The sequence below is a fragment of the Amia ocellicauda genome, chromosome 1 (genome assembly GCF_036373705.1).
Source record: "Amia ocellicauda isolate fAmiCal2 chromosome 1, fAmiCal2.hap1, whole genome shotgun sequence".
NCBI classification, from domain to species: Eukaryota; Metazoa; Chordata; class Actinopteri; order Amiiformes; family Amiidae; genus Amia; species Amia ocellicauda.
Window position 1 is genome coordinate 13,742,717 of NC_089850.1, and position 25,775 is coordinate 13,768,491.

General features: G+C 39.8%; 1 protein-coding gene across 4 annotated transcripts; it reads right to left on the reverse strand.

The window, feature by feature from the left end:
• Positions 1 to 5,838: 5,838 nt before the first annotated feature.
• snx14 (sorting nexin 14) lies at positions 5,839 to 25,775 on the reverse strand. Of its 4 annotated transcripts, none has more exons than XM_066723785.1 (30): positions 25,565 to 25,775; positions 24,549 to 24,693; positions 23,992 to 24,112; positions 23,732 to 23,805; positions 21,588 to 21,666; positions 19,852 to 19,895; positions 19,671 to 19,758; positions 18,861 to 18,945; positions 18,357 to 18,513; positions 18,105 to 18,180; positions 17,932 to 17,976; positions 17,601 to 17,681; positions 17,361 to 17,475; positions 16,922 to 17,077; positions 16,571 to 16,695; positions 16,211 to 16,269; positions 15,631 to 15,657; positions 12,710 to 12,842; positions 12,307 to 12,493; positions 12,005 to 12,088; positions 11,816 to 11,916; positions 11,285 to 11,396; positions 11,068 to 11,108; positions 10,487 to 10,606; positions 10,180 to 10,303; positions 9,794 to 9,958; positions 8,562 to 8,657; positions 7,251 to 7,342; positions 6,837 to 6,893; positions 5,839 to 6,098 (listed from the first exon to the last, which is right to left on the reverse strand). In XM_066723785.1, the coding sequence occupies exons 2-30, from the start codon at positions 24,683 to 24,685 to the stop codon at positions 6,060 to 6,062; spliced, it is 2,820 nt and encodes a 939-aa protein (XP_066579882.1). In that variant the 5' UTR covers positions 24,686 to 24,693; positions 25,565 to 25,775; the 3' UTR covers positions 5,839 to 6,059. The 4 variants fall into 4 exon arrangements, with proteins under 4 accessions (XP_066579882.1, XP_066579810.1, XP_066580040.1 ...); XM_066723713.1 differs by having other exon boundaries at positions 5,839 to 6,101; XM_066723943.1 differs by lacking the exon at positions 15,631 to 15,657.

Genomic DNA, 25,775 nt, shown 5'->3' on the forward strand with positions numbered 1-25,775 from the left:
AATTAAAATTAATACAAATTAAGCATTAATACAAAGTACAGTTTCAGAATTACAAACATGCAGAGGTACAGTTAATAAAAAATACAAAGCAAAGGGGCCGTGTGTATGAAAAAAAGGGATCAGTAATGTTTGAAAAGCAATGTGTGTTTTGAATTTGAGATAAAAAAAAATATATGTGATTATTGTGATGATTATTGCTTGGCAGATGCCCATATCGAGAGCGACTTACAGGTTATGCTAGCATTACAAAGGTTAATTAAAATTAATACAAATTAAGCATTAATACAAAGTACAGTCGACAACGTAAGAACATGACGCGTCATTTGCCGGCATTCGTTTTCCTGCTCCATTCACACACATCTATTGCTGCAAAATTGCTGGCATTTAGACTAGGACCCGCGCTGGAAAATTGCAGGCAGTAACCCATTCACACAGACCTTGGTCTTGGTATATTTGGTATATTTTAATTGATTGTCTTCCACTGAAAGAATGCAATTAAGCACATAACAATTAAGTCATTTGAATGAAATCCCACAGTCACTGTAGCTTACACAGAAAAGAGTGCTTGCTCCTTTGCTCAAGGCCAAAGGTGGAGGTGGCAGTTAAAAATTAAAAAGGATTTCGAAGGAATTGAGATCATTCAAGGCTTTTATTGCCTTCTGAAGAAATATTCTCCTTATCTCCTGCCTTAACACACAATAGCCCAGTGATTAAGCTGAAGTGAAAATTAGTCATCTTGTCGTTGTACTGTAAGGTAGAGCAGTCGTCGTAGCAAATAAACAAACTACATTTTGAGTAAAACTATCATACATCCACTGGTTAACACGTACATCAATCTGCCCTGACCATTTACTCTAACAAGCAAAAGAGGGATTTATAGGCTGCAGAAAGAAAATAGCTGTGTGCTGATGAGTCCAGTCAGATGCAAAAAATAGCATCCCAGACTAGTAAAACAGAGGTAAAAGTGCAGCCTTGGAAAAAATAAGTTCTGGGAAGCTTTGCAGTAACAAGTGTGCAACACGTTTGGCATGTGGGTATTGCAATCTGCAAACCTCAGACTGGGTGTGTCGGGTCGTGTGGGGTTTGTTTTCCTTTTGAACCTGACGTTGCCAAGTTAGACTCCGTCCTACTAACCACAGCAAAATAGCTCCAACAGAACATATAGTCTGTCATTTTAAACCGAAAACATGAACGTAACCAAACACTGCCATGTCACTGGGAAGATTCATATATTTATTTAAAAATCTAACAAAGACCTGAGCATCATAAATATCAGAAGGGGCGTAGTAAGAAGAAATGTGAGTTACAAAGTTATATCCCTGGGCTGAAGGATCCAAACAATATGGACATAAGATTCGCACAGGAAAGAGACTTGTACTTTACTCAAATGGGTCTGGCAATGAAGCAGAGAACTTGTCCTCAAATGTATTTATTATTGATCCTTTTAACTTTTTTCTTTGAACACCACTATCCTCTTCTATCTCCTGGGAGATATGTGAAGGTCTCACTTTTTTATTTCAGCTTGAATAACAGTTTTGGAATAACTGGAATAGAATCAGTTTCGAACTGCAGTTGTGGGTGAAAATACTTAAACAGAGTAAATACGATTGTGGATTTTTGTTTGTTCGATTGTAGGTTTGCACTTTCTAAATGAGATGTACATAAAATGGAATTTCCCGAAATGTAGCTATATAGTCTGAAGTGGTATATTTTTATTTCCTTGTAACTCATATGGGGAACAACGCTTCTGTGTTAACACTGTACCAAAGCCACACACATCCTCTTGTGCCAAAAGCTGGAATAGCAGGTTTTAAAATGCTGTATTGACTGTCTGTATTCTCACAGCTGTCCCTGAGCCTGGAAACTAAAAGAGACATTGTCCATCCAGCACTGCTAATTATGATTTGGGTGATGGGGAATGGTCATGAACAAAACTGCTTTTTTTCAGGAGGAGAGGTTAGCTTGTCATCTGTGTATAGTCAGGAACAAGGTCATGTTGGATCCAACAGAACAGAAGCAACAGTGTGATACTGTCGTCTTATTTTCTGCTTCTTTGACAATAGATACATCAAGCAGCTGGTATAAGAGACGACTATCGTTTTGAAATTGTGTGTCCTTGCTTTAGGTGTTTAGGAGGAGATATTCATTGCCCACTTTATTTTTATATTCCACCGTTGCATCACTGCAGCCTATTGTGCAGTGGTGGGTTGTTAATTGCAGGGCTTCAATGTTACATAGATGTACACCAAGTACTGAAACAGAAAGCTCAGAAAAGATCAGTCACATCAGCCTCGTCTGCCCTACTTCTCGTTTTGTTTTCTTTGAAACCAGATCAACACGTTTCACTAGACTTTTACTACTAAAACATATATCGTATAAAACATATAAACAGTATACACCCCCTTTTCACATTTTGTTCTCAGTGCTTCAATTTCATGCATTTCTATGAGGATTTGTCCACTTATCTACTCGCCATACTCGGTTTTATTGTGAAAATATATTTAACAATTGAAATATCATATTTGGATGAGTTTCCATGAGTTAATACATGGTGGGAGCAACTTTGGCAGCAGTTTCAGCTGTAAATCCGTTGGGAAAGGTCTCTTCCAACCACACCTAGATTTGGTAAGATTTGGCCTTTCTTCAACCTCTGTCATGTTCATTGAGGAGTGTTGATGGACAGCAATCTTTCAAGTCATGCCACACATTGTTGATTGGATTTGGCTCAAGGCTCTGACTGGGCCACTCAAGCACATTTGCCTTTTTGTTCCTTAGCCACTTCAGTGCAGCTTTGGCTGTGTGTGTAATGTTGTTGTGATGCTGAAAGATGATTCTACTTTCTTGCAGAGGACCGCAGGTTTCCCTCAAGGACTTTTCAGTACATTGCTCCATTCATCTTCCTTTTTATCCTAACAAGTGCCCGAGTCCCTGCCAATGAGAAACATCCCCATAACATGATACTGCACCTCCATGCTTCACAGTAGGGATGGTGTACTTTGGGTGATGCTCTGTGTTGGGTTTGCACTAAAAAGTTTGTTTTGTCAGACCACAAAAAGTCTTGCCACATGGCTTGACACATTGTCACATGCACACTAGCTTTTCAAAATTGACATTTGTGGCCAGATTACCACACAGGCAAGTGGGGCAACTGCCCAGGGGCCCCCCGACCACACAGTTATAATGTATTTGTGCCATTTTTGCAAATGGCAAGAATAAAAAATGAACTGAGAACGAATGAAGAGCCTTAGTGTGTTTTTGTTGATTGCTATTGAGTCAGAGCTGGTCTGAGAGCTGGACTTGGATGACACACTGGTGCCTGAATTCTCGTTGAAGAAATCAAGAGAGATCGTAGAGAGAGAGAGTCAAGATACCGAAGTAGTGGAAAGCTGGACTGTAGCAAGAGACGCAGATTGTATTCAAATAGACTATTCCTGTTTAAATAAAATCCCACTGAACAACCATTATATATTTGTATTTCTGTATTTTTAATTACATCAAATATGGTTTCAATTTTGTATTTGAAAAATTACAAATTGTATCTTGATTGACGATTAGTAATTGACTCTATTTGAAAAAGTATTGATATGTATTTGCGAAGACTTAGTTATGTATTTTCACTAGTATTTGATATTCTCCATTTTCAATAATTTGTATTTGAATCAATGCGTTGTATTTTAAAATATAATCTTATTTGTACATCACAACAACATGTAGCACAACATAAGAAGATTAAAGAAACAATGTGAGATTCCTAAACGGGAGAAAAAAAATCCGTCTGTCCCAAAAGTCTAAATTGGTCACTTTCATTGACTCCTGTCCTGTCTTCTCATGACAGAGAAGGTAGAGACTTCTGCAATTCAAGAGTTACTTTAAATTGGAGACTTGTGTCGGTAATTGTAGACCATCTTTGTTGTTGTGCTGAGTTTGTTGTGATTCACACATGAGATTTGTATTTTCCAATACAACCCATACATTGAAATACAAATAATTGAGAACACAGAATATCAAATACTTGTGTAAATACATTCAACTAGTAATTGTGAAACAGGATACAGTTTAAAACGGGATAAACCAGATTTTGGAAAAATAATTGGAAATACAGAAAATACATATTTTTGACCCAGGTCTGACACTCTGACACACACACACATATTTATATAAACTAGCAGAGGAGGAGTTGGGGGGAGGGGGGACCCAGAATGTGTTAATCCCACCCTGTTGCCACTGGCTTCTCAATCTCCTTGTTGCTCGGTCATCCAGATCAGAGGGATGGCCTGATCTTGATGTGTTATTACAGTGCTCGAGTGAGTTCTAGCTTTTTGGGCATCGCAGGATACTACAGGCGATTTATACAGAACTGCGCCTCTATCTCTGCCTCAACCGTAATTGTCTGGTTGTCTGGACGGCCATAGTCAAAGCAACATTTCAGACTCTTAAAAATGCTGTATGTGCCTCAGCTGTGCTTCACTCTCCTGAATTTTGGAAATCAAACGAGCGTCCAGACAGATGTGTCTGACAGCGGACTGGGAGCCGTGCTGTCGCAGCTGATTGATGGGGAAGGCCCCCGTGCTGTACCTCAGTCGCACACTGCTGGCTAGTGAAGGAGGGAAGAATTCCACTATTGAAGAGGAGTTGCCAGTAATTAAATGGGCCCTGGACTCTCCCATAACCCTCCCACAGACCGACTGAAGTGTTAAATGGAAACAGGTGTAACTAGGGCGGCACCACATATAAACCTCCATGCAAGCCCAGCAGAGCGCCTCGGTGTCCGCTGGAGAAAAAACAAGGAGGGCGAAAGAGACACAGATGGCTCTGGCAACAACCCCTGAACATGACTCCGATTGTGGGAGAACACAACTCCGGTAAAACAAACCTTTGGCTTCTGGACTGTAACTATTCCTTAGGACAGGCGATTTGGACCAGTTTGCTGCCGTCTTTTGTCTGTCATTTTGATTAGCAGTTGATGTGTAGAGAGGGATCTGTCTGCACTGTGAAGGTAGCCTCAACAAGGAGCTGGGGTTTTCTTTTGTTTGTTTACAGGGTTCCTTGAACTTCTTAATATTTGCAATTGCCGTCACAGGAGCATCAAGCTGCTTGGAGATGGTCTTATAGCCTTTACCTTTACCATGCTTGTCTGTTATTTTCTTTATCTCCTCAGACAGTTCTCTCCTTTGCTTTCTCTGGTCCATGTTCAGTGTGGTGCACACAATGATACCAAATGGCACAGTGACTACTTTCCTCCATTTAAATAGGCCGAATGACTGATTACAAGATTGGAGACGTGTTACTAATTAAAAAAACTAATTAGTTTGGAATATCACTATAATCCAATTATTTATGATCTTTTCTAAGGGGTACCAACAAATGTGTCCAGGCCATTTGAGAATATCTTTGTAGAATGAGCAATAATTCACCTCTTTTCACAGCTTCTTTGCTTTATTCTATGACATACCAAAGGCATGCAAGTATACACGATGCAATAGATTTTAATTTCTATGAAGTATTATTTCAATGAGCTGTAAGTGAACCAACAAATTTGAGCACGTCTGTATATATTCAAATTGATACAAAAAAAATCATTTTCTGCTAGGGAATTCACAAATCTAAGGAAATATACTTTTATTATTTTTACTCATTCTGGAGAATTCCCGATTTTCACATGGAAAACATATCCCCCACACTGGTGTTTATATAAACAAACAGACTAAAGACTTCCATGTGCTAAATGCCCCACTGAAACCTGTGGTAATGGGGTTTGTGTTAGGGGAGAACACATATTGCTTAGTGTCATCATGTGGTCAATGCTTTGACTGCTACACTAAAGACATATCCAACACGTTTCAAATCAATAAATATCTTTTATTAGTGCAATATGATACATTGTAGTGTTAGTGTTTTCAGCAGGGGGCTTTTTTTGTTTGTTTTTTCATTGTGGCATTTTTAATAAAAATGATTTAAAATCAGGACAAACTGCAAAGAGGTGAAATCCTGTCACCGCTGGTCACATGGTATTCACAGCAGTGTATTGCACATGCGTTGGATCAATCGATGCGTGACTCCTACATCCAAGGAGCTATAGTTGAGACCTCCTTCTGTACCTGCTGAAGGAGAGCAAAATGACATTAGACCCGTCTCCATACAAACAAATCACACCAAAGATCATTATTCAAATGTTTTGAGGAGGAGAAAATGGGGGGAAATGTACCCAACACTATTGTTTTTATGATGAAAGTAGGCACACAGTATCTGTCCCCAGAGCTGTCTCTAGATGTGGTACAGTTAAACGCAGGCAACACAATGCATACAACAAACACCCTGATGCAATCTCTAAAAAACATCTTGCTGTCATCAAAGTTTGGTTAAAGTAACGAAGTCCAGGCCAAGGACACTATTAACGCTGATCCCCCACTGTATCTGTGAACTGGAACTCTTTCCAATGTTTTTGGCCTTGTGTATAAAATACGCTGGATAACATTTTCAAACATGGTATTTGGGAAAAACGTTGTCATATTAAAATGAGTCACGTTTGTACTCTGGCAGTTAGTAGCTGAAGTGCCTGCTCCCTAATCCATGTGTTGATCTAACTCTGTCCTATAATGATATATATTCTGCTTAGCTAACTTTTAAGATAACACAGTAATGAATTTCTGATTATAACCAGCTCTTTTATTTTTGTGTCTAAAAGCTCTGACTGTTAAAATGAAGGCAGAGCAACTTTGGATTCTTCTTGATTCACTGCTGTTCTCCACGTCACGTGTAATAAAGGCATTGCAACAAACGTTCCAACCTGATGACTGATTGTTCTTCAACACAAGCTTAATAAAATCCCTGTTTACCTTATTTAATTCAGGAAAAAGCTCTTGAACAGCAATGTCCAGAAGAACATAGGTAAGCTGCAAAGATAACACAAAGGGTCAACACTCACAAGGAACAGGAAAAGTGCAAATGGAAGGACAACTGCTTGCCAAAGTATGTTTGTCTTTTCAGGGACATGATGCTAATCTGACTCCGCTTCATCCCCTAACCCAGTGTCTTGCATACGGGCGGTGTCATGAAAGCTTCCTGATCTCATTGACACTTACACAACAAACTCTACCTTGCACAAAAGTGAAATCTAGATATACAGCAGTAAGGTAAGTGTGCATGTCTGATCGTTCTCTCTCCTGTGAGCGTTTCATTCTCCAATTGCATTGTGGTCTTTGATGGTTAACAAACGAGGCTCGTCTCGACCGTCCCCCGCTGACACAGACCTGCTTGTTCAGCACTGGTTGCTGCAGCCCTTCGAAGAGCAATCGGATTCCCTCGTACTGGGCCTCCTCCCCGATGCATTTGCCCAAGAACTCTGCCGATGGAAAAGCAACACGGTCAGTCAACGCCAGCATCGTTCAGAGAATGAGAACAGGCACGGTTCAAGACGACTTATTTTCAATCAACATCACACAATATACCAATGTGTACACAGTGATGCATGATACTAACTCCAGCCCCACCTTGACCAAATTATCTTTCCTCACGGTCAATTAAATTCTTTAACTTATTTCCTTCTGCCAAACATTAAAAGCACTTCTGCAACACTTCTTGACAGGCCTATTTTATATAAACTTAAAATATTTACATAAGTGCTTATCAGACTTGGCAGTTGTCAAAGCACCAGGCTGAGGATTCAAAAGGCAGTGAAAATTTAAATAAATATACTTTAATAATATCCTTGAATGTGCAGAACTTTGTTTATTGAGGATATACAGTTTGTAGAGTCAGTTATAAATCATGGATCAGATCCTAGAGAACTTTATAAAGCAAAGATTTTGAGTTCTGAAGAACAGAGGGTGAATATAGTTCCCTGAATGTATTAAAGTTGGGGTAAATGGATGTTGAATTTACAGTGAACACAGTTTAGGGGTCAAAGGCATCCAATTTGATTTGCTTTGATTTACATGGTGGGCTTTATTCATTTTAAAATTAAAGCAAAACGTCTCCTAAAATGAGATTTCCCAAATCACCTCACAATGAGACCCACTTATGTAATGACAAGTATATAACGTAACACACATTAAGTAGGTGAATGAACAAAGCAGGAAACCAGGGCAGAAGCGGACAGCAGAAGATCCATCACGATAGGAAAGTTTATACCCCAGTGTGGTGTGTATGATTAGCAAAATATTAAACTGTTTCCCATGTTTATGTGTAAAAAAACAATCACCTATAGAGTATGAAACTTGTAGGACTGAATTAGATCAGTGTTTCCACAGGAAGGGTAGAAAGGGCAGCACAAGAAGTTACTGTTTTTCTATTCAGAAAGGCCAGATCCAGTCTGTGTGGTGACCTCGCACTCCGAGCCTGAAGACTATGAACGTATGGCGCCTCAATTTGTAAATTATAAATCAGTTCTGAAACTCCCCATGAGAAAAAAGTGCTCCAGGGGTTGCTAAAGCATCTGATTAATCAGCCCCCCACCCCCAAAAAAGGCAGAGGTGTTAAGTCAGAATTCCCCCCCCCCCAACACCCACGTGTCCATGAAGAACTAAACATATTATACGTGGTGTTGGCGGGGATCAGCGCACCTGGAATGTAGCTCATCATCTCTTCAAAGGTCTTCTTCGCTCGTCTTTGCTTGTCTTGGGAGGATCGGGGTTCACTGTTCTCACAGAACACCGCATCTGCCATGTAAATGTGTGAGAGCTGTAAGACATGCTGCTGACTGAAGAGCAATCCCCCACAGTGAGCAAGACCGAATGTGGAAGCTAGTGCATACATCTCAAAACTGATGTGCAAAGTGTGTGTGCTGTGGAAGATCAGTCCCCGCTAGATACAGCACACTTTCAGGAGTCTCTCTGGACCAGTTCTCTCACAGTGCTTTTCCACCGACAAGGAGTCAGTGCTGGAGCTGGAGCTGGTGCTTGGCCTGGGAACCAGCTGAACTTTTTGCGAACCAGCCTGCGTTTCCACCGGTTTGGGAACCGAACGCTGACATCACTGGATGTGGGCGTTTCCAAGCGCGGAGTAGAAGTGGAGAAATGCACGGCAATAATAATCACTGCGTCTTTGAAACCCTATGTAACCATCAAAATGAAACTCATTCAGCATCTACACACACCACAAATACATTGTACAAAACAAAAACAAAAAAACGCAAGATCACATGGAGACAAGCAGAAATGAAAATACAGCTAAACGAATATGCTAAGATAACTCAGCCTTTCATTTGTTTATAAGCGGACACAAAATAATACGTTTTCCCCTCATTCCTTCATTATGAGGACGTAAAGATGCTACATGGAATTCAAATGCTACATACAGCCTATATAAAACATATTAAATTGAACACTATTTATCCTTCCCTTGTTCATGGGAAATTGTCCACAGATGGAAACACTGAGGTTTGTGCATTAAGGGATTTACACCGATTTGCTATTTCAGACACTTTTACTGTATTGAATAAAATACAAGATTGAGTTAACATGCATTCCTTGCCGCGTATACATGTATGAGTGGATACATGTATACATACAAGAGCGTCTGCTAAACAAATACATAATAATAATAAATTATTATTATTATTATTATTATTATTATTATTATAATACATTGTCAGCGCTCTGCTGGCATGTGAGCACAAAGCACATCCCCTGTCCACAGCTCCGCTTGTTGTGCAATTCACCCTGTGCTAAGAGAATGCTAAGTTTCCGCGGTGGAAAACGGCAGAATGGTTCCAGATTAGGCACCAGCTCCGAACCAGCACGGGCACCATGTCGGTGGAAAAGCACTATCAGGTGTCACCACTCAGGCCACCTACCTCTTAGCAGAGTGATCAGAGAGACCACCCTGTGCTCCTGAAGGAGCTGGTCTAGCTTGTACTGCAGGTAGTGGTCAGTGTAGGCCTCCAGTGTGTTCTTAAACAGGATGCGTCCACCCGTCAGCAAGTGATGCAGCCAGTCAGGAATGTGAAACACCACTCGTCCTGCAGAGCAAAAGTAGTCAAACAAAACCTGAGCTTGGAAACAGTTGCAGAAGCATTTTTATTCTTCGCTACACAATAGCACCACCTAGAGTGGGAGGACCAGTATTGATTAAATTGAGGCCTTCAGATGAACCGCAATACCAGCTTGTAAACCGTTTACAAAATCACAAAACATGTTATACTAAAGAACACGATGCCTACGTTTCTGAGTGGTGACTTACCAACATACATCAGGTAGTCATAGATGCCCTCCACGTTGATCATCTCCATGAAATAGTTCTGATTGTATTTCTTCTCTGTGCTCTCGGAGCGGTTGGCGTTATTTTTGAACAGATCATTGAAAAGCTGGAAATGAAAAGAAAAATGATAAACAGCCGTCCTATCATATTCATATCAGGCTCCTAGTAGCACCATTATCAGTCACAACAATAACCCTTTTCTATCTGAATGAATTCAATTCCACTAGCCGTCTCACACACCCGTATTAACCGCCAGACATCACACGCAGGACGGGCTGCGTTCGCTCACCTTCTTGTTGTTCTCCGAGGTGGGACTCAGGATGGTCAGTTCTGGGCGGCTGGGCTTGGGCTTCGGGGATTCACACGAATTGAAGAAGGACTGGATAAATGTCTCCAAGTGCTGGCCTTTCTGGAAGGGCAAAGATTCCCTTTACATTTTACATTTTTTATAAATGTATGGTATTCTGTACCCATGTGGGCAATTATAGCATCTTTAGCAAATGTGTGTGTGTGTGCGTGGTGCGTATTGTGTGAGTGTGCGTCTCTGTGTGTGTGATGTGTGTGTGAGTGTGCGTGCGTATGTGTGAGTTTGAGTGTGTGAGAGTGCGTGCGTGTGTGGACATATTCCTCCAAGTTAGAATTCAATTAAAGACACTTTGTATTTAAGCAAAATCTTGTTCTGATTCTTTCCTTAAACAATTCCATTAAATAGTTGGATTACAGCAGCACTGATGTACATACATATTCTCACACACACACACAACAGGTCTCCATGCTTTACAAAGATGTTTAATTGAGGTGCAACACAATGTAATACTACATATACCTGTTCTGCTGTGTGAATAATCTCAATTAATGCAGGTGACTTACTTCCTTTATCAGTTTCCCAGGAACAGATTTAATAATTTTCCCTGCAAGGAAATAAATTGATTAGTTACATTACATTTCAATTAATTTCAGTGGAATGCATCAAAATGTAATAAGTTTCAACAGGTTTATGTGAGAGATTAGCTGGAATAACAGAGGTTAACAAGAGCTAATTTTACACAAGTTATTAGTGTGTCTTCGGAGACATTGCTCAACCTACCAAGATTGACATCTGGCAGCATTTTGTCAAGAAACTGAGACTCCATGCTGTGGGGGGACAGGAAATCAGCCAACAACTGACTGTTGCTCAGCTCTGGATGCTGCAAAAGTTTCTGTGAGGCAAAACAAAGGAGCTTCAGATGCAGAACAAAAATACAACTGTTTTCAGTCAAACTAATTTCACATCAACTCAATTCTACCTGCAGCAGCCCATCTACTCTCCTTGCCTGCTAAATAGATTTTTTAAATAAAATGCAATAATGGTTTGTTACTGTGTGTGGTCCTTCTTGAGAAAACAAACCTCTTGGGACTGTTATCATCTGTTTTAAACATCCAAGTCTGTGTATGTATACATGTATACAGACAGAAAGAGACAGTGATTTTAGGTTCTAAAGTATAAGTATATATTTTGTAGAACCAGCACACACTGTTCTTCCAATATCAAAAGTTGGAGTTAAAGTACTAAACTGTGTTCTCCACAATACGGAACTTCTTGCAGCGATTGTGCTCCTTGTTTTAAGTGTAATAGTACCTGCATGTATTCCTGGAACTCTTCCCGCTTGGACATTAAGAACTCATAATTCTTTGGACCAATAATTCGTTTGGATGGAAGTTGAGCATCTGGAAAAGAGCCTTAAAAGACGGACAAACCAGTAAGCAGCTAAAGAGAAAGCTTCAATATATAACACACGCATAATGCACAACCCAAGCTCACATTTACCATGGAATTCTGTCAGTTTGGATTCCAGTACATAGAACTCAAGGTATCTTCTGTAAACCGACCAGTGTTCCGTTTCGTGGCCAACTGAAAAGCAGGAAAATAAAAATTGCTTAGAATTAAAGATACCCACCCAAGTCACACAATCCTAAAGATAAGTATTTAGTATTTAGATGATGTATTTAGCCTCTAGCAGTCAAGCGAGGCCGAACAGCTGATGACAGCTATACTGACACATGGCACGGCACTCCAGGTCATTGCAGGTGAAAGGAACACAAACCAGGCCTCTGAGGTCCAGCTCTCACCCGCCTTCCTGTCGTTCCGCTCCACATCGATACAGAACACTGGGATCCTCTCTTTCTTGATCTCGTCGTCAAAGAAGTCCACGTAGGGGATGGTTATCTTCCAGGCCGAGAGATTGCGGGGTGTGCTGGGCGTGCTGATGGCTTCTACCGGGGAGTCATCCTCTACAACCATGATTGCCTCTTCAACCTGCAGTCGCACAAACACAATGGGTCAGAACACAAACCATCTTCGCTGCCCTGTGACCGGCTCTGACTTTTGACTTTTTATGGGAGGTTTCTTGAGCATATGAGCCCCCTGACACTACAAAGAGCTGGTCCTATGATGCAGCATTTTACTACAAACATCCATCCAATTGCACATTGATCACATGTATATATAAAAGCATTAAAGACTACTACGCACCATGTCGTCCTCTCCTTCTGCTACCCCATAGGACGGCAGCATGGCCCCTTCCATCGTTGTGCTTTTAAAAACTCCCTTAATTTTACTGCCGATGCGGCCGATTCCAAACGACTCCCCGCGTTTCGAGGTGTTCCTGAACATTGCAGACAACAACTCAACGTAAATATTTAAATAAAGCTGGAAAATCCCTGTAAATACATCATACACGCATGCATATTGGGAGCAAAGGCCAGTTGAAACAAAGGTGAGGTTCTGTAAGCAGCTGCCAGGATCTCAAATATCCAGGAACTTAAACAAAAATAACACAGAAAAACTTCAATTAAAATGCAATTTAAAGAGGTAGTGTAGAACATTACTTGTTGAACAGCTAAGGACTAGATTCTGCTACATTTCTGTATCCTTCATACACCAAGCTTGATGTTTCTTACACATCACAGCACTTTAAGCAATCTACCGATCATTGCACAACTTTATTATGCAAGTAATGACATTACAGAATTAACATGGAGTACATATTAGCAAACATTTATCATACAGTAACTCCAAGAGTAATAAAAAAGCAAAATACTTAAGGATAAAGCATTTTGAACTGCAGCTTGAACTGACAAGCAACAATTAGCAGCAAATAATTCAGTACAGTGTAGATTACAAACAATGAGATAGTTTGCAACGAGTACAGTATAATCAAACAGAAACAGCTGCATCAAGAAAAAAAAAAAAAAATTATATATATATATATATATACACACACACACACACTTCAGTTGGCAGTAAGAAATAACTTTGTGTCAACTAAAAGACACGGAATGAGCTGGAAGGATAGTTCATCATAGATCAAGCTGTACATAATGATTTAAAAAGTGTTTCTTTGCAAAGAAAGGGTTAGCTTAAAATTAGATCTGTTAATGGTTCTAAAAACTCAGGATTATTTAAAAAAATATATATATATGGTACAGGCCACTGGGGAACAGCAGGACCATCTCCAAAACCTGTTGTGCACCACATATCAAGGTGACAGAAAGGAAAGGGACCGATTTCTGTGTGGTCTAGATTACTGTACACGTTGACAAACAACCACATGAATGTTGTGAAGTTAAAAGTCATCAATGGCATGTTAGCACAAGGTATTTTTTAAATACCAAAGGCTGATTAACATGAAGACAAACAGACATACAAACTACAATACTGACAGGTGACCTAAAGTTTTTTTGTTTTTTTTAAATAAAGATTTAAGTGGCCCAAGGCTACTGTATCAATAGATTGTACTGCTTTTAGTATTTTGGCACACATGAATCTATCCCTCTAATCAATACAATGTCTGAATACGAGCTTTACATTACTGAGAAGAAAAATAGAAGTGCGTTGCTTATCAAGTTATGGTTTGTAGGTACTATTCTTACAGAAACGTTGTGGGGGAGGGTTACAATTTCACAAAACAGATACAATTCAAAGAAATCAAAAGGTGAAAAAAAAAAAAAAAGGGACGTTTAAGACAGTCAAAGTTTCCCGCCCCCCCACCCCCCACACATAGACACAAAGATTTCCTTCATTAGTCGAGGAAGACATGCTTGAGCAAACACAAACACAAGTTCAGAAATGGTAGGTATTACAAAGACCCATGCGGTGTGAAGGGGACACATGGTTTGTAATGGACCCTGACTTACTTCAAAGCAGCAGGGAGAGAAGGAAAAATGCCAGATGGGATTGTTAGAATTGACGGGACATGAGGGAAAACAGATGCAGGTGAAGGCCCTTGGTTCATGGTCGCAGCTATGGATGGAGGCTCAGAGCCCTGAATACAATCCTGTGCAGAGCTAGTGCATAGATTTGATTTTTTTTTTTAAACATGTCCAAATGGCAGCAATCGTTTGTGAGAGAAAGACAGACACAAATTAGCTGAAAGGCCTGCATTCACAGACAGGGATGCTACACAGCCACTAAAACTCCTGCATTCAACTCTTTTCTCTTTTTTTCTCCACCAGCACCGAAGTTCATGCTGCCATGAGAACTGCCTTTCTAACAAAAACAGTGTACAGCATGTGTACCTCATGCTGTGGGATTTAGCTTCAGTCTTTGTGTACACATTGTATATACAGGACTTCTCACCAATTTTTTTATATTTGTATGGTCTTACAACAGTTAAAGGAACTTAATCCTTAAAAAGCATCTGAAACAACCCCTGCTACCAAGGTCAATAAACACTGCAGACTCTGAAATATGGATACATTAAACCAATTCAGAAGGAAGTAAATTCACTCAAGAGAACAGGTAGAAAGTTTCTATCAGAAAAACATTTAGGTGTTTAAATAGGATCCCTGTGTTTCAAACACACTGCAAAAGTAGTTTTTCTACCGGTACAAATTATATTTTAAGATCACATAAGTCTAGGACTGAAACAAAGGGTCAAATTTGACCTTTGGATGTTGTGTTAATTTGAATAACTTACTAGTGATGTCACCATAAGTTTATATTTGATTCAGTAAAACGTATCTGCTAATGGAAAACAAAAAGTGATACATATAATGTATACAAATCTGACACTGTGTATGTCTGAAGGAACCTTGAAAGGTTCAGGCTGGTCTTCAGATACCTAATAAACAAAGCTTTTAACCATTGGACGCAGCCCTAAATCTCAACAAAGACCTAGAGATAACATTTTAACTACATTGTTGTTTTTAATACAGAAAAAGGTTATTCAAGGCAATTGTTCGTTTTTCTTTCTTCCAACAATCTAGACAAATGTGGGACATGTGGGATTTTTGTACCAGGACATGAATAAAATGACACATTTTACATTTGTTACAAAGGCAGTTTAGTATCTTTAACCTGCATTCCAGCAAGTATAGTTACATATCTTGGGTGCAGTGTTAAAAAAGGCAGCTGAGTGACATTTACTGGCATCATGCTGGTGACATACTCACCGGATGTCATCCAAACTCAGGCTATTTCTGCAATAATAGGCACAAGGAATTACAATTGGCCGAGACAAAAACGCTAACCCCATGACAACACGTGTATAGAGACAGAAGAGGAGAAAAGGGTTCACCCAAAGCTCCTGTCACACTACAGATTTCATTCACAATGTCTGATCCTGCTGTAGCAAATTAAACACAGTGAAAAGAAACCTGAATGCATGATAGAGCATTGTCCTTCTCTCTGAGGTGCAAACTGGCTGCAGGAAAGGAGGGAATGAAAGAATATAAACAGATCAAATAAAACCACACCTGCCGGTTCAACCAGAGATGTATTATATTTAAGGAAAAAATAAGTTTGTGGTATTATTTCTAAAGCCCAATGCTCTCTCGTGCATAAGAGTACATCTTACTCTAATGACAGAATCTCCATACTTTTCACACAGAGCGGTGGCATCAATCTCTACCATGAATAAACTCCCCCCCCCTCCCCATTTAAATGGAGAAATCATTAACCCTTATTCCTCTCATAACTGATTAGTATATACCAATATGACAGCTACAAAACAGCAAAAACTGGAACACAAACCTGCTTAGTTTTGAATTCCTTGCTGGAGATTCTGCACCTCTTAACAGCTGCCTAAAATACTGAAAGTTAAAGAAAGAAATATGAATTCTTGGCATTTTAAAGCTTTATTCAATGCTTCTGCAAATACATTATAATTCAAAAAGTGTAGTGTTCAAATAGTGGCGATGTGGTTACATAAATCTTGTAATTTCGGTCGTGCCTTTTCTCAGGCGATTCCAACTCAGAAGGTCATATGTCTCTGAGTGCCGACAGACACTCAGAAAGGAGGAAGGAAAACTAGACACTAGATTTTGTATCAAGTATAAATTAAAAAAAAAAACTATCCTACTTCTTGTCTGGCACCAGAAGATCGTGAATTACCTCATCGCTGTGGCAAAACATGGGTGTGAAGACGTTTTCTAACAGAGACAAGACATGCTCGTAAGCCTCAAACAGGCAGCGCATGGTTTGCAATTTCACAACGTCCTTGTAGGGCCCTTCTGCAACTGGAAACAAAAAGGAGGGATTACATTACATTGATTGTAGGCATCAGAAACTAAACCTGATACATAACCATGTATTTTGTTTCTCTTTCTACACACTACCTGCAAAAAACTCTACCCTTCTTGCCGTTTTTATTTACTACAGCAAAATGCAAACCAAAAATACATCTGCAACCAAAACACCTTTGTCCACTACAGCTAAATTATAAGGAATTCGAAAAGCTCTAACTGTTTCTTATTTCCTCCACAATGAACAGATCGAAGCGGATCTTGTCAATGCTCTCATCGAGGCAGTATGACCCATAGATCTTCTTCACTTCCTCGTGGAGAGCGAGCATTTCCGAGTCTGTCAGTTCTGGACATAAGATCTTGTCGTTGAACTCCTCTGAAGACAACAGAAAACAATATTCATAGTTTTAGATTGATCATTTTTTGTGTGTTTTCTTCCCCCCCCCCCAGTTCTGATTTTAACTCAAGCCTTTTTAACCTGGCATGCGTCAGACAACAAGTTAACTCCACCTCAACTCAAAACACAAAAGAAAAAAAAGTGTTCTTCTGGCTTTTTCATCTGCGTTTTGTATTTTTTGTTTGTGTTTTGCACTTCAGGGCCACCGTATTTAAGATAAGAGCTACATAACAAGAGCTTCACAGAGACCGGGCACGCTTACCCACAGTGAGGCAGAACTGCAGCACGTGCACAGCGCCCTCCTGCTTCAGGAAGTTCATGAAACGGAAGAGCAGGTCCTGCTGCTCCCGGATCTCCTTCAGCTCCAGTTTCAGCACCTTGGCGACAGCAGGGGGAGGAGAGCGTGTCAGAAAAACACGGGGAGCGGGAAGGGGCGGCCATTGCTCAGTCCCACCATGCAGACACAGGGACAGCAACAGAACGTATGTGTGCATGTTCTTACAGATGGCTTCTTATTCCTGGACTCGGCGTATTTTTGCAGGAAAGGGACTAGAATTGAAGGTGGCTCGGTTGCAGGTTCAGGCTGAAAAGAAAAGGATTAAAAAATGTCAAAAAGGTTAATTCCTATTGCAAGATACAGAGTCTTAACTTAAGTATTCCTATTGTTTTACTAACGCTGATGCATTACACGAAACCCTGGCAGCCGTCTTCAGTGTCCTAACTGCATCACCGGCACTGAGAGCTCAGCTAACTAACCTGGGAGTTCATTTGGTATATTATCTGTATTGGGGTATTCATGGGATATTTTGACTTTGCCTTTCAAATGTACTTACTGGAGTGTCATCGATGAATATAAGAATCAAATGGTTGACCGTATCCTGGAAACAAAATGAGAACAATTCAATTAAGCAATTCAAATTTCAATTAAAGCTAGTTTTCCACAGTGAGAAACAACATAGAAGTTGATCGACTGGGTCTAAAGCCGAAAAGTCTTTGTGCTACTCACAGGGTCGGCCAAGAAATCCATCGAGGGAAGAAAAACGGATCCCGCTAGAATCTCCCGAATCAGCAAGGATAGTGATCTGAAAAGAATTTGATTAAACTCCCTTTATTTATATTAATATATACAGAGTCGTAGCGAAAAGTATGCATCCCCTCATTTGTAAAGCAAACCATTAGTAAAATAAGCTGCACTGATCTGTAGGTGTAGGTATATTAAACTCATTCGCACAGATATTCATCTCATTGTTAAACACACCTGCAGTCCGATGCTTTGGGAGGCAGGATGTAAGGGAAGAGCATCTCGGTTAACTTCCTCAAGTACAGCAGCTCGTCCCTCCGGCTGCGCACAGCCACGTGGAGGTCCGGCCCATACTCTTCCAGCGCAGCCTGTTGTAGGTATTCGGCGTTTTTCACTAAACCAAAACAAGAAAAAGTCTGCAGATGAGTAAAATAAAAGGGTAAATACATTCTCAATTAACCATTTATGCATTTTATGACTGGTGTTGAAAACAAGTCTTAAAGCAATACATAGATGTGTGTGAGTGTGTGTGTGTGTGTGTGTGCGCAGATAAAATAGTTACCAAATCGCAATCAATCATTACAGAGACACCATGAGCTTCGGAATGAAATGAACATGGTCACAATTTGCCAAACAGTAGGTTTATATTAGGTTTATCTTCTCCAACGCACTCAGTTTTCATTTGAGGATTTTTCATACGAGAATTAATATCACGACCGAGCCTTTTAAAAATCAACAAACCTCTCTGCCTTGCTTTAGCAATTACTTCAATGTGCTTCATTGCGGCTTTCAGCAATTTGCTGGTTATGAGAGATGGAACATCAACCTGTGAAACAATTTAAAAAGCATTTCATGTTGATTAAATGGCTGAAGCTCACTGCCTGCCGTCTATGAAAACAAATCTCTTACCAATTTAATTTTAATGGCATCAACTTAGTTTGCACTGAAAATGTTTGATTAATTGCATCCTTCACAAATTACACCCACAAAACAGAGATGAAAGCCTCTCTCTATCTCCTCGGGCACTATGGAGGTGCATTCAGTTTCAAATATGTGGCCCAGAATTAACACTGTAAATTGCCAACCTTTAATTTTTTTTTTTTTAAAGCAATGTTTGCAGTTGCTATTATAAAAGCAAATATATTGTGGAACAAGGACCATTGTTTACATGAGCCAGACACAGCAGCATTGCTCTCCCAGACTTGGAGGAAAATTCAAACCACCCACGTCAGGACTTTTTGGCGTAGTCTATCTGCTGTTTGGGGCTGCCTGGATATGCTTGTGATGGCTGTTCGAATCCAAGCAGGGTCTGAACGCACACCATGAGTTACTTGTAATCCTGTCAATTGTACCATGGTCATAGTATAAAAAAACACTCATAAACGGACTAGGTATATGTACCTAGAAAAGCAACAACTCTTAAACTCTAACACACAATTAAAGCACATAGGTCATAAGCCAGCAAAGCAAAATGATCATAAACAAGACTGAAACACCTATTAAAATATAAACATGTAAATTAAGACTTCAAGTCTTAGGTCATCTACTTACCTTCTGTGCTCGGCGAACTAAGACCGCAGAAAAGAAGCGCAACGTGACTCTCAACTCGTCAACAAATGCTTCATCATCTGTAATATCCCTGTGGAGTATAAAAATGAAGATTGTAGGTTTGCTCAAATTTCAGTTTACACGTGTGTAATCACAGCACTACAGCCAAGAAGAGAGGTCATACCTATACCACGGATAGACAAAGTTCTCCAGAACCAACTCCAACACCTAGAAGCCAATAAAATAAGCATGAGTGGTCTGTTAAATATATACATTATGTATAATCTTATTAAAAAAATATATATACAGTACTGTGTAAAGGAGTTTTAGGCAGGTGTGAAACAATACTGAAAAGTAAGAATGCTTTCAAAAATAGACATGTTAATAGATTATATTTATCAATTAACTAAATGCAAAGTGAGTGAACAGAAGAAAAATCTAAATCAAGTTCATATTTGGTGTGACCATCCTTTGCCTTCAAAACAGCCTCAATTCTTCCAGGTACACTTGCACACAGTTTTTGAAGGAACTCGGCAGGTAGGTTGGCCCAAACATCTTGGAGAACTAACCACAGCTCTTCTGTGGATTTAGGCAGCCTCAGTTGCTTCTCTCTCTTCATGTAATCCCAGACAGACTCGATGATGTTGAGATCAGGGCTCTGTGGGGGCCATACCATCACTTCCAGGACTCCTTGTTCTTCTATACGCTGAAGATAGTTCTTAATGACTGTTGCTGTATGTTTGGGGTCGTTGTCATGCTGCAGAATAAATTTGGGGCCAATCAGATGCCTCCCTGATGGTATCGTATGATGGATAAGTATCTGCCTGTACTTCTCAGCATTGAGGAGACCATTCATTCTGACCAAATCCCCAACTCCATTTGCAGAAATGCAGCCACAAACTTGCAAGGAACCTCCACCATGCCTCACTGTTGCCTGCAGACACTCATTCGTGTACCGCTCTCCAGCCCTTCAGTGAACAAACTGCCTTCTGCTACAGCCAGATATTTCACATTTTGACTCATCAGTCCAGAGCACCTGCTGCCATTTTTCTGCACCCAAGTTCCTGTGTTTGCATTCATAGTTGAGTCGCTTGGCATTGTTGCCATGTCGGAGGAATTACTTTTCGGCTGCAAGTCTTCCATGAAGGCCACTGCCGACCAGACTTCTCCAGACAGTAGATGGGTGTACCAGGGTCCCACTGTTTTCTGCCAATTCTGAGCTGATGGCACTGCTGGACATCTTCCGATTGCAAAGAGAAGTAAGCATGATGTGTCTTTCATCTGCTGCAGTAAGTTTCCTTGGCCAACCACTGAGTCTGCGGTCCTCACCGTTGCCCGTTTCTTAGTGCTTCTTCAAAAGAGCTTGCACAGCACATCTGGAAACCCCTGTCTGCCTTGACATTTCTGCCCTGGAGAGACCTTGCTGATGCAGTAGAACTATCTTGTGTCTTGTTGCTGTGCTCAGTCTTGCCATGGTGTATGACTTTTGACAGTAAACTGTCTTCAGCAACCTCACCTTGTTAGCTGAGTCTGGCTGTTCCTCACCCAGTTTTATTCCTCCTACACAGCTGTTAGTTTCAGTTAATGATTGTGTTTCAACCTACATATTGAATTGATGATCATTAGCACCTGTTTGGTATAATTGTTTAATCATACACCTGACTATATGCCTACAAAATCCCTGACTTTGTGCAAGTGTACCTAGAAGAATTGATGCTGTTTTGAAGGCAAAGGGTGGTCACACCAAATATTGATTTGATGTACATTTTTCTTCTGTTCACTCACTTTTCATTTTGTTAATTGATAAATATAATCTACTGACATGTCTACTTTTTAAAGCATTCTTACATTACAGCATTTATTCACATCTGCCTAAAACGTTTGCACAGTTCTGTGTATTTAAAAAAAAAGGTCTCATACCTCTGAAAGAGATGCATCCACTTTTGAATACACTTTTAAGTCTAACCATGGTTGATAGTTTTCAAGCAGCAGTGTTGCTCTGTTGGGAATAATAAACAGCCATTTTCACATATTTTTGGTTGTTTTGTATAGGAATCCCAGAATTAAATACACATCAAGGGTTTGAACACAAACACAAATTATGAAAATCTGTTACTGTCATCTTTAAGCAGGTGGTCCATAATATATATACATCTATCCTCAAAAAACAAACAAACCTATCCTTAACCTTGTATTTAATATTATGTATTTAACAATACAATATACAGACTACAGAGCTTACTAATTTGATGTGAATGGCTGCCTATGCCAACAGTACAGGCAGCACTCACTGTAACAGAAAGATATCCTATGATCCACTGAGTGGCATGTGAAAGTACTAAACCAGAGAAGGGCCTACTACTACACAGTCACCAACAGGTGGCAGCAGACTACACACAATGCCAATTCAGCACCAGCAAACAAATACATTAGCAATGCAGTTATGACTTGAAATTGAGACAATCAACCTCAAGATTTTTGTATAAGAAAATCCAAGCAGTCAATCAAGGGAACAAAAATGGGTCTTACAACTTAACTTTTTAAGGCAATCTCATAACATGCTTCCCAGAACATATGCCGAAAGCACTGAACAACTGTCTTAAGTTGTAAGTCTCCAAGTCTTCTTAATGGTGTGCCTCACACTTTTGTACTATTAATGGTATAATTGTAAAATCAAATATAATTAAATATAGACAGCAACTACATGGTTATTCGTGTTATTAAGATTAAACCATGAGGAATACGTTGCTGATATTCACCAGATCAATTCGCTATATTTACATTTCAAGAATCCATTAATGAATTTATATTTAGCTCAAAAGGTACTTGCGGCGTTTTCCTTCCGAACTGTTACGCAAAGTAAATGCTTCAAAAATGAAAATTGCATTTTTTCTAAAGATCCTGCCTACAGGCTTCTGAGGTTTTAATAATCTGCTTCATCCTGTTCCTGGGGAAACTTGATAGTTTTTCATTGAGGCTTACTGCAGATAGAATTTCAGCTGATCAATACAACTTGCCTTTACCATCTGTCACACTTCCATTCATTTTCACCACTTCGCCAGCCCTGCTTGGCAGGATGCTGCCCACAAGAAGCAAGCTGAACCCGAGCCATGCACGTCCACTATTGAAACCTCTTGCCTCACTGCTCTGCAGCTAAACTGCCATTCATTGATCTAGTTACAATATGATGCTTTCAAAATCAGTCAAGCACTATAACAGCAAAGCAAAACAATGTGTGCTTTTATGTCTGCAGCTCTACAATCAATGTCATGGGTCTTTCCAAGTGAAAAGGGGTGAGAATTAGAGTAGGTGTTTTAGAAAAGGTTTGTGTATTTATTTAACACTTATTTTCAAGTGGATTTCTGTTACAGGATTGAAAAAAGTGACCAACTTTGATTATTAGGGTAATTCAAAACACAAGCATTAGACCTGTTATTGGACATACACTTTCTTTTTGAAAGAAATGTAGGCATCACATGCGAGAATGCATTCTGAATAAGTTGATATGACTTAAAATCTTAACCTAATACATGTTTTCTTTACACAAAAGTGATACCACCATAACATCAATGAGGCACTGGCTAGGAAGTTCTGTGGGTAAGGAGAACAGCTGGACTACAGGTTTCTAACCTTAACAGGAGCAAGTAACTTAGTGACACTGCAGCAAAAGTTGCCGGTGCAATGGGTAATCGCTCTGGTCTCTGTGCATGACTAATGTTAATTATAAATGGTGAGACCCATTAGGAGTAGGAAAGAAAACATTTTAACTCTCTGCCATTAACACACCCTAATGGGAGACTCTCCCTCAGATAAGGACAAGTAATTAACAGACATGAATCACTCCAGAAAGGACTTCTGTTCATATCAACTACTGTCCAACCAGAAATTATGCATGTAACACTGAGTAGCAGAGCTGCGGCAGGATAACTTCCATCACCTTACAAAGCACCAATTATTTTGTTTTCTTTGCTTCAATGCAGACCAGACCTAATCTGTCCTTTACATGCTAATCACTAAAAAAGTATTTGCCTAAGTAAAGCTTTTCACCGATAAACTGCACATACCTGTGACGCTTGCATTTTATTTTTCCACAGACTGCACAGCTGTTACCCAAGGGAAATAGCTCCTGCTGCTCTTGCTATTGACAGAAAATAAGAATTATCATATACACATACAAACATACCTACATACAAGTACAATCAGTTATCATTACTAATAATAAACATTTCCCAAAAGTAAGTGTTTATTAAAACCATGGAGTTCCCAGACTAGTTAACCATATTCAAGAAGAGTCTGAAAACTTTTCAAAAGACATGAACTATACCTTGTTTTTTGGCTTTATTGTGAAGAGGATGTTTGGCAAAAGAGATTCGGGGCCTAAGGAGCAGTAAAATGTAACAATTCCAGCTAAGAAAGACCAAAATATCATCAGAATGTGGAGGTATCTGCAATGCAAATGGGTTGAATAAAACAAAATCAGTAAAATCACACTACAATAACCAGTGAAGCCTTGACGACAAAGACAGTAGACAGCAAAACACCAACAGGAGAACAAGCAACACAGTTTATCTTTTCAAAGATTTGGGAATCTGTAATGTTTAAAGTTACATTTAAACCCAACACAGAGTTCCTCCTGCTATGACACAGCCTTCTTAGACTTGCAAATTTCTGCTTCAGGATTTGCCAAATTAAGTGCTAAAAATACTTCTTGTTTGGCATCATGGGAAAGAGAAAGCTATAAAAGTACAGCAGTTGCTACAAATCTGCCAATAATCTGACTCTCAAATTAACAGCTGTTTATTCAAGCTATTGAACTATTGAAAGAGCAGCAGTGCCGTTTCCCTTCAATTCAGGGTTAAAAATGCAGTTAATAAGAATTACCTATTGAGAAGAACCGTGGACACAAGTAAGAGCAGCAAAATAAAACAGAAGACTGGATACTGGCGACCGACTTCTCTGAAAAGATCCACCTTCAGTCTCTGTTTGAGGTTTTCCAGTTTAAGTCTCAGGCATTCCATCGTGGGCACTGTTTTAAACCAATTCGTACATCATCAATTTAGACATCATTCAAAACTACAAAAGGTTATCAACATGATTTTTCTAGATTGACAATTTAAACAGACTGAAAATATATCTATAGCAGTGGTTTAACCCTGATCCTGGAGGAGCCCGTACCCTCTCAATTACCTAATTGAATTCTTAATTGAATAATGTCCTAAATCAGAGCCTTTAAATTACTTTAAACAGTAGGGGTTTTAACCTTATAAAATTGTATTATTATCATTAAGGAACCAACTTTTTATCAGTTACACAATGCAAAAAGTCAAATGTTTGCAAATTATTAAAGTAAGGGTTCAATTAAGTAATTGAGCTCGGATGGAACAAAACCCAGCAGGGCAGGGGCTCCTCCGGCACCAGGATGAGAAGCACTGATCTGGTGCTGACATTGACAGGGTTCAGTTTGGTGCCGGTGCGAATTCAATGCACTTAAGTTACTGACTACAAGTTTAACAAGGAGACAATGTGTAGGGAAAGGATATTGACTGTGCTGCACGAAAGGTCCAATAGCCAAATGGAAATCTATATCTGGGCTTGCCATAAATATAAACTGTCCAATATTACAGCTGGACATCTTCTGCACACATAACGGATATTCATTAATTGGTCATAAGGAGGAGGGTGGGGGGAGGATACTGCTTTTTACTGTTCAGTTGCGTTACTTTAATAATTCACATACCAACCACGATCGTGACATAACAAGCTCTCTTAACAGCACAGGTCGAGCACAATGCTATCCAGCTGGGCGAGCGACGTTTATAAACCCAAAAATCACACATTATGTCAGCGCAACGCAAAGGTGGCGGATATAAACAGACTGAAATGAACGATTACTGTACCTCTGCAGACGGGAACCTCCTATCCAGGAACGCGTATCGGAGTCACTTTAACCGCAACATCTCTGTAAAGCCCCAGGCAGCTGGCCGTGTTGTCAATTTCACCAATATACAGCTATGTGTTCAGATAACATAAGCGGTGTGATTTTGCATAACAAGAAATAAAATGCTGTTCCGGTTTTGAACAGGCGACTCGTCCTGTGCGCCTCCTCGA